Source organism: Prunus dulcis, chromosome 6 (assembly GCF_902201215.1).
Source record: "Prunus dulcis chromosome 6, ALMONDv2, whole genome shotgun sequence".
Classification (NCBI taxonomy): Eukaryota; Viridiplantae; Streptophyta; class Magnoliopsida; order Rosales; family Rosaceae; genus Prunus; species Prunus dulcis.
In genome coordinates, this window is record NC_047655.1 from 9,976,390 (window position 1) to 9,991,805 (window position 15,416).

General features: G+C 37.6%; 1 protein-coding gene across 1 annotated transcript; it reads right to left on the reverse strand.

Annotated features, from left to right (window-relative positions):
- Positions 1-11,143: 11,143 nt before the first annotated feature.
- On the reverse strand, positions 11,144-14,686 carry LOC117630250. The gene is made up of 7 exons (XM_034362994.1): positions 14,168-14,686; positions 13,857-14,068; positions 13,602-13,729; positions 13,233-13,508; positions 12,332-13,127; positions 11,466-12,207; positions 11,144-11,308 (listed from the first exon to the last, which is right to left on the reverse strand). Exons 1-7 carry the CDS (start codon positions 14,684-14,686, stop codon positions 11,144-11,146), a joined length of 2,838 nt encoding a protein of 945 aa, XP_034218885.1.
- Positions 14,687-15,416: the final 730 nt, after the last annotated feature.

A 15,416-nucleotide genomic window follows, 5' to 3' on the forward strand; every position in this document is an offset into this window, starting at 1 on the left:
GAAGGAGAATACTTTAACCATGGAAATTGTGAAAACCAAGAATGTTGAAAACGACGTCTTTGTTAGCCGAACAAAGTCCTTGGATACTCAAAAAGTTTCGGTTGATAAGGCCCCAACTTGATATAAGCCCTTCGAATCTCATCACGATGATTGATTGGATGTTCACAAATTGGAATGCGTTTCCCAGGGTCCCGTTCTAAAGAAGCAATATCAAACTCTTTAGGTTGAACTACATGAGATCCGAGTTTAGAAAGTTTCTCAGGAATTGAAGTATCAACATTAGATGCAGAAGGTGTATCCTTATTATCGTTACCACTTTTTTTTGAAGAATAACTAAATAGTTTTTCCTCTCTTTGCCGGTCTATTATCATCATACGACATGATATCCTGACAAGAAATACCAGACACCAAAAATTATATATGCTAATTAATAATTCAAGTTGCAAAAATAAAACATATATCAACAATCTCCAAATCCTTATAAATAAAAAAAATAAAAATAAAAACAATCTCCAAAAAAATTCACCCAAACCCTAAATCATAAAAACTTAACAACAACAATTAAATTTGAAAATTAAATATATAAAAAAAGAGAAAAACTTACCAAGATTGAAGAACCTACTGAAGATAGGTTGGTACAATTTTTTGGAGGAGGGGAGCTATTTCCTCTAGGCTCTCTAGGTTCAAATATGGCGTTTTAGGTGGCTAGAAGAATTTTTTTGATGTTTGCTCTCTGTGGGTGTAGCCTAATATCAGTACGATTAGAATAGGTCAAGTTGGCAGAGTCTTAGCGTGAGTTCTACTTCTAATCAAATTTATATAGGTTTGGATTGAGGTTTATTATTTCCTATATGCTTCAGAAGTGGGCTTATTTTAAATAAAGCTATTATTTACTTTACTTAAATTGAGCTATTATTAGTTTATTATATTTATTTAATGTAGTGGGCTAATATTTATTGAAATAGAAATAAACTTAACTATATTTAATATTTAAAAATCTTCCCCTAAGTTGGAGCCCACTCCAACCTAGTAATAGATCCGCCCTTGCTTGCACCCAAATATTTACATTTGGTTAGTTCACTTTCTCATAAATATCTAAACTAACCAAATGTGAATTTATGGCCAGATGTATTTATCTTAGTTCTACTTCTACTACAACCATTTATAACATCATGACACCTGTGTAGCTATTACAATGAGTGGGAAGCAGATTTCATATGTACATTCTGCAATGAAAAACTTACAACACGAGACAAAAACAATCTAGTAATGTACCAATACTCCCATTTCTTTCACTAAATACATATAATATTGTAGATAGCAATTGAAAATGAAATATACTTTCAAAGGCAATAAAGCACACTAGAGCCTCAGAATTCATTTATAAGACTGGTTGGAGAAGTGGTAAACTATAGGGACCAAATATGACTTTTTGTCTTCTTCTTTTTTTTTTAATAAAAAAATTATTATTATTAGAAATACAAAGTAAATTACCACCAAAATAAAAAAATAAAAAAATCCCTGCAGATCTTAAAACAAAAAAAACTTAGGGTCCATTTGATAACCATTTTTATTTTAGTTTTTAGTTTTCATTTTTTATGCTAGAGTATAGAGGAAAATGAAAGTGAAGATGAGATTGAGAGGGAAGATGAGAGGGGAGAATGGGGGAAAGTAGAAACAAAAGTGAAAGCAAAAATTAAAAATTGAAATATATTTGTAATTGTTTTCATTTTCAAGTTTTGTTTTCACTTTTATTACTTCCCATTGTCCCCTCTCATCCTCTCTCTCAATCTCATCCTCACTCTCACCCTCACTCTCATCCTTACTCTCATTTTCTTTTGTGTGTAATAGACACAAGTTTGCTAAATACTTACAACTTATCTCTTGTTTGAATCTAAAACTAAAACCACAATAGGAGGGAAGGTGATTCCTTGTTGACGTGAGTCTCCTAATTAATCAAGGAGATTTTCTTCCTTGATTAATTAAGGAATTTACTTTCCTATTTTTATATAAGTGATAAATCATTGTACAATTAGGAGATACTTTCCTAATTCTTTACTGTATCTAATTCCTTGTAAAACCCTCATGTAAACTCCTATATATACCTACTTATGGAGAAGAATAAAACTCAACTCAAAGTATTTAAACCATATTTCTCATATTCAAATCCAAAACCCTAAATTAAATTCCTCATATTTTTCCCCAAATCCAAATCCCTCAAATCTAAAATCCTCAAATCCTCTTATCAAAATCCCAAAACACATACCCTCAAATCTTATACACATACCTCTCAAACCCAATTCCTACATCAAATTCATACGTCAAATTTCTCAAATCAAATTCCTCCAATCACAGTTCCTCACATTCTCATATCACATCTTACTTTCGCTGCGATGTTAGGAACCCTTACGATTCTCCCCATTATTGCAGACTCACAGAAGCATGAGGTCAATCCTGCTGACCTGGCTACCCGAACTCATGCTTATATCACCACCACAAAAGGTTCTACTTTTCATACGTCCTCTCAAAAATCTGCATGGATTATTGACTCGGGTGCTACGGATCACATGACATTTGATCATGGCTAACTTATTAGTCGCAAATCATCAACTCCGTCAGTGGTGTCTAATGCTAATGGTACCCCCTCCCCTGTGGTTGGGGAGGGCTCTCTATATCTCTCTACTTCCCTACATCTGGATTCTGTATTACTTGTTCCATCTTTGGACCACAACTTCCTATCTGTTGCACAACTTACTACTACTTTAGGGTGTACTGTAACATTTTGGCCGAATCATTGTGTTTTTCAGGACATCCTCACAGAAAAGACGATTGGTTGTGGTACTCGGCGGGGCAAACTCTACTACTGGGATTGAGCATCGGATAGTGAGGTCAAGGTTGGTCAAGTTTTCACAGCCAGTGGAACTCGTTCTGAGGGGGAGAGAGACAAAATTTGGTTATGGCATAAACGTCTTGGGCATGCCTGGTTTGGTTATCTTAAGAAGTTGTTTCCATCATTATTTTCCAATCTTGATATTTCCAGCTTCCAGTGTGATAAGTGTGAATTGGCTAAGAGCCATCGTGTCCCCTTCTTATTAAGTTCAAATAAGAGTTTGGTTCCGTTTTCTCATGTTCATTATGATGTTTGGGGACCTGCCCAAATTGCCACTCCGGCAAGGGTGCGATAGTTTGTCACATTTATAAATGATTGCACACGTATGACTTGGGTTTCCCTTCTCAAAACTAAAGGGGAAGTCAGTTCTAGGTTTCAACAATTTTATCAAATGGTGAAGACTCAGTTTCATGCCAGAATTCAAGTTCTGCGTTCAGACAATGGCGGAAAATTTCTCAACCATGATCTTAACCAGTTCTTACAAGATCATGGCATCATACATCAATGCTCATGCCCTTACACTCCCCAACAGAATAGGGTGGTTGAAAGAAAGGACAGACACTCATTGGAAGTCGTTCGTGCCTCTCTCTTTGGTGCCAATATGCCACGATCCTTTTGGGGCGAAGCCGTTGTCTCTGCAGCATACCTAATCAATCAGATTCCCTCTAGTATCATAAATTTCCAAACACCACTTCAAACACTTCACCACCATATCCAAACACCTCCCACCCCAAACCTAGAACCCTGGATTTTCGGTTGTGTTGTATTTGTCCACTTCATCAGAAAGGATACCGGTGTTATCATCCTCTTAGTCATAAGGTCTTTACCTCTATATATGTTGTGTTTCGGGAACATGGCTTATATTTTTCGACAGCCCAGGAGGAGAATCGAGAATCCACGAAGACCCAAAATGGAAAGAAGCTATGAATGAAGAAATGCGAGCTCTCCAAAAGAATGTCACATGAGAACTCGTGCCCTTACCTCATGGAAAGAAGACGGTAGGATGCATGTGGATTTATACTATGAAACTCAAAGTAGATGGATTCGTTGAAAGATATAAAGCTAGATTGGTGGCGAAGGGGTACATGCAGAGATATGGGATGGACTATGAGAAGACCTTTGCCTTAGTAGCCAAGATTAACACTATTAGAGTCCTATTGTCTCTAGCAGCAAATCTAGATTGGCCATTACATTAGTTTGATGTCAAAAATGCATTCTTACATGGAGATTTAGAAGAAGAAGTATATATGGACTTACCCCCAGGATGTAATTCAGCTCCTGACAAGAAAAATCAAGTTTGAAAGCTCAGAAAGTCATTATATAGGTTAAAGCAATCTCTCAAGGCATGGTTTGCGACTAATATATACCTCATGTAAACTCCTATATATACCTCCTTATGGAGAAGAATAAAACTCAACGAAAAGTATTCAAACCATATTCATATTTTAGCATTCCTCACACACACAAACTACTAAGGTGTCATAGAGCTTCGAACTTGAGATCATTAATCTACAATTCAATGTCATTTTTCATTGGGCAAGACCTTTGGCCAGCTTATATGCATTCTATAAATTTTAAAGATTTACTAGCAAATTTGAAATGAGGTCTTGCTTTATTATTAAGAAGAAGAAAAATATTACATTTTAGGTTTTAATTGTTCTTAATTACTTAAAATAACATATATTTTACGGAAAACTATATAAAAAATACAAAATTAACTCAAATGTCTATGCCACAATTACGCTTACTCAAAACCTACATTTTAAAGTATTAATCTAACTTCAATATCAAAGAGAGTGTGTAATTGTTTGTGTACAATTTCATTATTCAAGAGTGTTTGGACATTCAACAAAATCAGAGTTCTCAATTACTTCAGTGAACCAAAATTGCACAAGTCCATCATGTTACGGTTGCTTGAACCTGCACAATAGTTTATTAGGAAATTCAATAGCATGCTTCGTCTTTCTTTTTATAAAAAATTTTATGTATCAGTTTTAGTTTCTTAATGCAGTATCTCCTGGTATTTCAACAATCCAGAGTTTTCCTTTGTTTTTTCTTTTATTTCATTTTGTAATTATTATCATTGGTATGTTTTTGTAAATCTTTGTTTTCACAGGCAACAGTGTAGTATAATTTTTGCTGCACCATGTGAAGTGGAGGTTAATCGGATACTTTTTGTGTTGCCTATGATTGAAGACTCTTTTGTAAACATGATATGTTTTGCACAGCTTAGGAAGAGCCAAATCACAATGAAGTAAAAGGTGGAGCTTTGTTGAATTTGGAGGACTACAAGAAAGCAAAAAACTAAACTATGAGAGGCGTTAGGCTTTGATTCACTCACTATCTAATCGTAGTTAGAAGTATTTTATACTTTTGTTCATTGTGAAATCATTATGTACATCCATATCTGGAAACTGAAAGAGAAAGAGAAAAAAAAAAAAGACTGATTCCCCTAAATTTTGTATTTTTGAGAATTTATAGCATTTTAAGTTTCTAGAGAATAAGTAAAAAATGCAACATGATTTCATGTACAAAGATAGTACGACAGTTCTGATCTCGTGGACTACAGGGGTTCAAAAGATTTGTGGTCACTCACTGTTGGATGTAAATTCAACGGATCACTCACTCTTGCACTCCTTTTAAGAAACTTTTTTGAACCATTGGATTAATATCCAACGGTGGGTGACCACAATCTCTTGGACTCCTGTAATCCAAGAGATCGGGACTGTACTAGACAATATCATTTAACACGTGCACTACACGTGACAGAAATAATATATCAATGAGTCTGTTTTGATATATAATATATTGATAGCTCTATCATGAGTCTGCATAACCAGTTAGCCCCTTGCCATGGCAAGGGGAGCCCTAGGGCAGCTACTATTTACGTGAATAGTGGCTGCCCTAGCCCCCTCCAGCAAAGTGTGTTTCCAGCAGTTTAGGTTTACCATGGCAAATACTATTCATTTTTTTTTATTTTTTTCACAACTAATTTGGATAATATTTTCGGATAACATTTTTGGGTTCCTACGTGTCAATACTATTCATATCGGATAAGATTTTCGGTTTCAAACTTCAGATAAATTTCAGATAAATTCAAAATGTCAAATTTCAGATACATTTCGAAATTCAAATTTCATATAAATTTCAAATCTCAAATTTCATTTGAATTTCAAATTTCAGATAAGATTTTCACCCTCTAAGATTGCGTCGCGTGTCATATCTATCTGTCTACATTTTTCTATAAAACCAGAGGTTCAGCTCATACCTCTCATACCAGTTCTTCTCTACATTTTCATTTCTCATATTTTATATTTCATTCTCCACTCTCAATGGCAGACATGCAAGAGGTTTTGGAGAGGCAAGAGCAAGAAACTAGAGAAAGAATGCGTAGACGAGCTGCAAGCAAAAGGGCGCAGAGAGAACTAGATGAGCAACTTGGCATAGCAGTTGCTTTGCTGGAGGAAGAAAACCAGGTCGCCGTGGTTCACGAGAAGGCCGTCGCCCAAATGTGGACAGACATAGACATTCTCGGGGTAAGAATCTTATGGAAGATTATTTTATCCCACAATCTCTGTACTCTGATGTTCATTTTCGAGGGAGATATAGAATGCAACCCCATTTGTTCAATAAAATCATGCATGATATTTGCAATTATGATGAATATTTTGTTCAAAAGAGAAATTGTGCTGGAAATTTGGGACTTCTTCCAGAGCAGAAGTTCACAGCTGTGATACGAATGTTGGCGTATGGGTCATCTGCTGATCAGGTGGATGAGATTGCTCGGATGGGGAAGTCCACTGTTTTGGAGAGCTTGGTGCGATTTTGTGATGCAGTGGAAACTCTGTACACCAGAGACTACCTCCGCAGACCTACGCCCAGGGACCTGCAACGGCTTCTCCAAAAAGCTGAGTCTCGAGGATTTCCTGGCATGATTGGTAGCATTGACTGCATGCACTGGCAGTGGAAAAATTGTCCAACTGCTTGGCAAGGGGATTACGGAAATAGAAAAGGGCAGAAAAGTATCATCCTGGAAGCAGTTGCTGGTTTTGATACATGGGTTTGGCACGCCTTCTTCGGAGTTGCCGGATCTCAAAACGATTTGAATGTCCTAGGTCAATCCCCGGTGTTCAATGATGTTTTGAGAGGTGAAGCCCCAAATATCACATATGAAATTAACAATACCATCTACCAGAACGGGTATTATCTAGCTGATGGCATCTACCCGAGGTGGACAACATTTGTGAAAACAATTCCACATCCCCGATCCCATAAGCAAAATTTTTTTGCTCGCTATCAAGAGGGGTACAGAAAAGATGTTGAGAGGTGCTTTGGTATCCTTCAAGCCCGGTGGGCTATTATCAAGGGCGCGGCACGTCTATTTGACGAGGAGGTGCTTAGGAGTATAATGATGACTTGTATCATCCTCCATAACATGATTGTGGAAGATGAATATGATTACGATGCTGATGAAGTGTATGAACCAAATCCCATGGACACGGCCCTAACACGAATTTATGAAAAACCAGTGGGGCCAAATGGAGAACCAGTGCAGCATGAACCGTTGGTTAGAGACGGTAGTTTCATGCCCCGTATGATTGATCGCTACACGGAGATGCAATCGTCGTATATTCATGAACACCGTCAAGTTGACTTGATGGAGCATTTATGGGCGGTGAAAGGCAATGAAGGTGAATGAAGTGAAGTGAAGATGTTTTTTTTTAATTTATTATGTTTATGTTGTATTTTTAGTTATGCTTTGTTTTTTTTATACTTTATTATTTTTAGTTGTGGGTTGTTTATTTTTTATGCTTTGGTTGTGGGTTGTTTATTTTTTATGCTTTGGTTGTGGTTTGTTTATTTTTTATGCTTTGGTTGTGGTTTGTTTTTTTTTTTTATGCTTTGTTGTGATTTGTTTGTTTTATTATGCTTTGGTTGTGGTTTGTTTTTTATGTATGGAATGTTTTGAATAAAAAAGGATTTTTGTTGAATATTTTCTTTATTCACTAAAAGAAAAGCAATACAACTAATAAAATAAAATACATGAATTAAACAAAACAAAAAATACAATGAAATCAAAGGCAAGTAAACTAAGACATGAAAGGCAAACAAACTATTTTAATGGTTTTCATCATTTAACCAATCCGTGTTGCTAGGTCCATCGTCACGAAAAAGTCTTCGTCTCATAACATCCCTTCGTTCTAGCTTCCAAAATTGTTTTGTTTCAGGGGACATATGGCTTGTATCCATGGCCATGGTTTCCCGATCTTTTTTTTCAATGTTTTGTTCGCGTACATACTCCCTTTCTTTGCGTACATACTCCCTTTCTTTTGCATATTCTAGTTGAATAGCCATATCGTGCTCTTGTTGTTTCAAGTCCATTTCAATTCTCATGGCTTGGTGCTTTGAAAGTTCCTCCAAAAATTTAGATGCATTCTTGCTAGAATTACTCCCTCTCTTCGCCTTCGCCGCCTTCCTCCCAATAGGCCTTGGCTCCTTTTCAATGGGTGAGTCTTGACTCATCGGGGAATCCATAGGTGAATCCGATGCCGGCGTCTCATGAAGTGGAGTCTCGTTCAAGACTACCGTCGGACCGGTTGGAATAATTTGGAATCTCTTACAAGTCTTCACCACCTCCCAACAATGGGTATGGTTGAAACTTTTTTTTCCCTTGCCCAGTAGCACCAAACCACATTTGTGCTTGCATAATCTATAAAAAAAAATTAAATGGAAATGCAAGAAACTTTAAAAAATATTGGCAATGCAACATGTAAAAAAAAACTAATGCAAATTCAATAAATTTTAAAAAAATGCAACATGTATAAAAAAAAAAAACTAGAGACATATTAACAAAATATATAAATTGCAAGAAACATTTAAATAAAAATTAATATGACATAGAAATTAATAGAAGGAAAATGACAAATAATTTACCTCACTGCTAAGGTTTTCTCCGCTTCGATGGTTGTCCATCGCTTTTGCTAAGGCATTTCTCCATTTCGCCAACTCTTTATTAAGAACTTTCCACCTACTGGATAATGCCATTTCTGTACGTGTAGAACCAATTGCCCTTTCACAAAATGCTTGATGAATTTTTTTCCACATATGAGAAAATTTAATCTCATTGCCCGTTATGGGACAATGACTAACTTGGACCCAAGCCTCACACAAGCTAACATCTTCCATCATGCTCCATGCCCCTCCATTTTCAGTAGAAGAACCCATAATATGATAGACAAAATACAACTTGAAAGTGAAAAAATATTGAGTAGAAAGTGAATAAATATTGAGGAGAAAGTGAATAATAGTAGAAGGAGAAGAAAATGTAAGAGGATTTGGTGTTAAAAGTGAAGAGTATTGGTTGGTATTTATACAAAAAAAAATTCAGTAATTTTTGTGTATTTTTTTAAAAAAATTTCGATTTTTTTTCAATTTTTTATTACAGAAAAATTGGCTGCCGTTGGATTGAAGGAAAAAAAAGAATCGGAGAGCCAATAGGCAGCCACGTGGAATGTAGCCGTTGGCGGCTACTGTAGCGCGTCGTTTGAAATTTTTTTTAACTGCACGCGTCAACGGTAAAAAAAATTTCAAACGTTGGAGGGCTGACGCCCTCAGGCGCTTGCTCGGGCCGAACTCCACCTCGGCCCAGCCCAGTCTTGTGGGCCCCACCTCTTGCCTGAGCTACCTTCTGCTGTTGGAAACCCATTTTTTTTCCAAACTCCCCCAGCCCGAGTCCAGCCTTACTGCTGGACTTGCTCTAAGGATAGAAAAGTAAATGTGTCAAAGAAACCGTGTGGGACACTACATTACATAAGCATTTGTTTTTTTGTTATAAAAAAAAGTATTTGGCAGTAAACATTTCTCCACTCGAAGACTTCAAAACTTGCTGCATTAATTATTGAACAAGAATTTCCAATATTATGTCTTGGTTCTGGCTCCACTCTTTGGTTCTAAAAGTGTGTTACTTTGAATTTTCCTCCTTTTTCATTGCGACACCTTCGGTATTTGGTAATTCGTGAAGAAATCTGCAGGTACTTCTGATTTATTCTGTTTGGTGCTTCTTCTTTTTTTCTTGTATTTTATTTTATCTGCTCAAAGTTCCTGTTTTTTTATTTTGCATTTTGTATTTTTGTATTTATTTACAGCAAAGCTCAGAGTTCCTGTTTTCTTCATCTATTTGGTAAGATACGTTAATAGAAATTTTCATGGAATTTTTAAAAAACCGATTTATGATTTTTATTAAATAAAAAAAGGCTCCCAGTCATGGACGGTGGCAGTATAAAGCCCCAAGCCACACTGGCAAAGTTGTGTTATTTGGGTCTGCTTAGTTACAATGTTCTGTAATTTTATTTTATACAAGAGATATTCAAGAAGGGAAATTCAAATACAAAATCTCCGGTGCAGGATTAACTGATCTTAGAAATTGTTAAAAGCAAATCAGCATTTTTTATATTTTTCATTTTATTTTAGGAATTGAAACCATCTTTCTAACAAAAGGAAAAGAAAATAACAAAAGCCAACCAGAATTGTTGTAGCCGAAATAAATAAATAAAACGAAAAACGAGCATCTAGTATTTCTGTGAATTTTCTAAAATAAATAAAATAGAAAACTGAACGACTTCATTTCGTTTGATTTAAATCGTAAATGCATATATATAAATCAGAGACTTTGACATCTCCTTACGTTTTTTTTTTTTTTTTTTTTTTTTTTTCTTGTGGATAAAAAAGGGGGGAACAAACCCCAAAACAAAACCCGAAGGCCTAACTAGTACAAATCAAACGGCCCCGAGTGACCCCCAACAAATCATCAGCTAACGCAAAGCTAGCCCATATAGGAGTTGAAGCAAAAAATTGAATATCCAAGTCTAGATTATGGCTCCATTTGGCAAGGCAGTCTGCCAAACCATTCTTCTCTCTAAAAATATGCTGGATATTCCAACTCTCAAAATGTCTAAGCATCTTCCCACAGTTTGAGAGCAAAGCAATTAGAGGATGGAAATATAGAGAATCCCTCTGCTGGAACAGCTTCATAGCAATCTGAGAATCCATTTATATGAGGATCTTGGTGAAGCCCTTTGCTACTGCTAATCGAAGGCCAAAAAACAAACCCTAGATTTCAGCATCCAAAATACTCCCTTTCCTCAAATTCACAGCAAAACCTCCACACCACTCCCCAAAGCAATCTCTAATCACACCACCAGCACCAACTTTCCCAAAGCCATTCATGCAGGTGCCATCCACATTAAGCTTAACCTATCCACTTCCAGGTGGCTCCCACCTTAGCATAACCTGAGTTCTAGGCACATTCCTACAATTCACACTAGAAGCCTTAACCCAATCCATAACAGCAGCACAAATAATCTTCCTAGGATCACAAGGCAAGTCCTCAGCATCATTAAAAATGTATTGGTTATGCCACTTCCATACATACCAACAAGTGAAAACAAACATGATATTCCAAGGAGACCTCCCTTCCCACTTAGCTTTAGAAAAGAGATTGCTTCGAAGCCAAGCAGGATAATCAGATAAGAAAAAAATCGTGGAATTTACTTGGAAGCATAACAGTAAGCCATACTTCCTTAGCACGCCCATAATCCCTAAGAGTGTGAATGATATTTTCAGAGTGCCAACTACAAACAGAACAAGAGGACTCCAAAGCTAGATGCCTCCTAACTCTTTGCTCATTAGTTAGGATCTTACCTTGGAAAACCAGCCATAAGAAAACTTTCAACTTAGGCTGGAGAGACATACTCCACAGACCCTTCCAACAAGCATTAGACCAATTAGAACCCCCATGGATCAGCTGAAAAGCAGATTCAACAGTACAGATGCCATTAGAAGCAGGCTTCCATATCTGAGCATCTTGACTAATACCTCCAAAACCAACAGGAAAACAAGTGATCTTTTGCACCATATCCTCATCAAGAACAACTCTTAACTTCTCAACATCCCACCACCCTTCTTTAAAGAAATTAGAGACCTTGCATTCCAAATCGATTCCTGACTGCACCCCTGCATAATGTAACAAAGGGAAATCAGCCACCCAATGGTCCTTCCAGAAATTCACCTTGTCCCCATTCCCTACTCTCCAAACCATTCCCTTTCTCAGCAACTCGACACCATAGAGAACACTTCTCCAAGTAGCAGAACAATCTTGCTTGGAGACCCCAGGAGTATCCAAGATAGAGTAGTCCTTTAGGTACTTCTTTTCATAAATTTGAGCCCATAACCCTTGATCACGAGTGTGCATCCTCCAACCAATCTTTGCTAAAAGGGCCCTATTCATGTCTGCAGTTTTCTTGAATCCTAAACCACCCCTACATTTAGGAAGACACACCAAATCCCACTGGCATATATGAACCTTCTGCCTTTTTCCACTGCCTCCCCCAAAAAAAATCCCTATTAATTCGGTCAAGATCTTCACAAATGCTACTTGGTAACTTGACAGTCTGCATCGTATACACAGGAATGGAAGATGTGACAGCTTGGATGAGGGTAGCTCTGCCAGCTAAGGAGAGACACTTCCTTTTCCAGGCAGCAAGCCTACTTTGCACTTTATCAAGCAGACCATTGTACGTAGCTTTAGTTACACGACTATGCAAAAGGGGCATACCTAAATATTTTCCCAAATTCTCTGTGATGGGAGAGCCACAAATAGCACCAATCTCTTTTGCCACCATTTTACAAGTATTTGGTGAGCAAAAAATTGCAGACTTAGCGAAATTCATAGTCTGACCAAAAGCACTACAAAATAAATCCAAACAATCTTTCATCACCCGAGCTTGACAGGGAGTAGCTTCAGCAAAAAGCACAAGGTCGTCTGCAAAGAACAAATGAGATACACTAGGACCATTTCGAGAGGTTTTGATAGGCTTCCAAAGTTTTCTCTTAACTGCATCAACAATAATATGAGACAGTTTCTCAATACAAAGAACAAAAAGGTAAGGGGAAAGGGGATCCCCTTGGCGAATGCCACTGCTAGGAGAAAAAGGATCAGTCAGCTCCCCATTGACGCAAATTTGATATCTCACAGTAGACACACACTGCATAATAAGCTGAATAAAACTAGCAGGTAACCCCACTTCCAATAGAACAGACTCAATAAAGCCCCAGCTAAGCCTATCATAGGCTTTGGAGAGGTCAATCTTCCAAGCAAACATCCCTTTTTTTCCCTTAGCAACCTTAAACTTGTGCATAAGCTCTTGAGCAATTATTATATTATCAGTTATATGACGCCCTGGCACAAAACTAACTTGATTGGGACTAATCAAGTTGGGCAAAATAGTGCGCAGTCGAGAAACCAAAATCTTATAGATAACTTTATACAAAGTGCATCACAAACTTATTGGTCTAAACTGAACCATAGAGTGAGGATTCTCCACCTTGGGGACCAAAGTAATTAAAGCGGCATTAAGCTCCACAGGGAATTTACTCTTCTGAAAAGCTTCACACAACATAGCATATAAATCAGGAGCACACAAGTCCCACTGATGTTGAAAAAAACAAGCAGGAAACCCATCAACACCAGGGGCCTTGAGACCACCAATACCAAATAAACTATCCTTAACTTCCAACAAATCAATTTTTTTCACCAAGGAGGCAATCTCACCATCAGTGACTGAAGGGAAAAAACAAGGAAGACTCACATTAATAGCAGCCTGAATGGGAGCAAAGAGTTTGGAAAAGAAACCCACAGCCAAATCTTTAATACCTGCAGCATCCTCCACCCAAACCCCTTCATCATCCTTTAACCGTTCAATTCTATTTTTCCTTCGTCTAATTATAGTTGTGAGATGAAAAAACTTAGTATTTCTATCCCCTTCCTGAAGCCATTTCAACCTGGATTTTTATGCCAAAACAGAGCTTTTTGATCTAGAATAGAATTAAACTCATCATGCAGTTGCACTTCCAAAGTACTCAGAAAAGAATTAGGCCCTTACAAAGAGCTCTCTGGATCCCAGAGAACCTAGCCAACACCCTTGCTTTCTTTTGTCTAAGATGCCCAAACACATCTTTATTCCACAGCTTAAGGGGCTCAACAAAAGCACAAAACTTATTGAAAGCAGAGCCAGAAAACCCCAACCAATTCTCAGAAACAAACTGATTGAACTCAGCATGCGTTAACCACATAGCCTCAAACCGAAATGGCCGCAAATGAGGAGTATACTGAATTGAAGACTGCAAGCAAATCTTAATTGGACTGCGATCAGATTTAGTTCGAGGCAAGTGGCTCACCTAAGCTTCAGCAAACACACGTCTCCAAAGAGTATTACAAACAGCCCTATCAAGCCTTTCCAAGATCCTTTTGTTGGTCCAAGTGTACTTAGGGCCAGTGAAGTGCAATTCACATATTTCATTCTCATCAAACCAAGCTTTGAAACCTCTGAAACTACACAAAGGAACTCCCCTTATCTTGTCATCAAAATGAAGCAAATCATTGAAATCCCCAGCCAAGAGCCAAGGCATATCATGACAGCTAGCGACGAAATTAAGATACTCCCAGAGTTTAGCCCTTTTCACCTCACAGGGCTTAGCATAAATAGCTGAAAATGGCCAAGGAGACTGCCCAGGCCAAGAAACACACGCAGAGATAGCTTGATCATGAGTACCAATGATCTCCACAGTCACCTTGGAATCATCCCAAAGCAGCCATAGACCCCCAGAAAAACCCACAGGATCAACAATCTCAAAACAAGGAAAACCCAAAGACTTAACCGTTGACACAGCTTTAGAACCATTTATCCTTGGCTCACACACAAATAAAATCTCCATATGATGAACACGAATCAATTCCATCATATTAATCCTAAACTTAGTGCCCGAAGCACCCCTTGCATTCCAACAAAGAATATTCATAAAAATAATCAATAAAAGGTGAATAACCTAAGGGCTAACCCTTAACAATCAAAAGTCATACCTTCACCTGTGGTGAAGGCACTATCTGTCAAAACCCCATTAGGAGGGTCCACATGACTTGCAGCCAGGTCCATTTTCTCTGTTGTAATCAAGCCCTCCTGAGCATAAGTAGCCAGAGAATCAACATCTACATCAATATCCACCTCATCCTCAGTATCAGAACAATTAGTGGCTATGTTGGGTGGTTGATGGCAAAGTGATAGACCCCTGTAGCACGATACACATCTTGGCCATTCGTCCAATTATTCAATTGGTCAGTCAAGGATATTTTCCCACCAACTTTCTTACCCGCATAAACCAAATTACTTCTATTCACCAACTGTCCAATTTTAGAATAGCTAGCATCCTTCACCTTATCAACCGTAACCTGAACTTTCCCCTTTTCCTTAACATTCAGATTAGAAATGTCATTCAGGACAGTTCTATCTTTACCAAGATTAGCCTTAGACTTTGTCCAAACTTTCGATCCCTTCCCAGCATCTCTAACCGATGATCCCAGTTGCTCAGTGAAAGTTTGAGTAGCTTCAACCCTCTCAGCCCTACCCCAAAATTCTCACACACCTGTCTCAACGCATCAAATCCAGAACCCGTAGTTCAACCTCCCTTGCCT

Bases quoted from the DNA above. Each gene is read 5' to 3' on its own strand.
- LOC117630250 (XM_034362994.1), bottom strand. From the start codon at position 14,686: ATGGAATTGATTCGTGTTCATCATATGGAGATTTTATTTGTGTGTGAG. The intron at 13,509-13,601 runs GTATTAAAGATT...TTTTCCCTTCAG, and splicing joins TTGGGTGGAGGATGCTGCAG to TCACTGATGGTGAGATTGCC. The intron at 13,128-13,232 runs GTTTGTGATGCA...GTTTTGTGCCAG, and splicing joins GGTTCAGTTTAGACCAATAA to GGCGTCATATAACTGATAAT.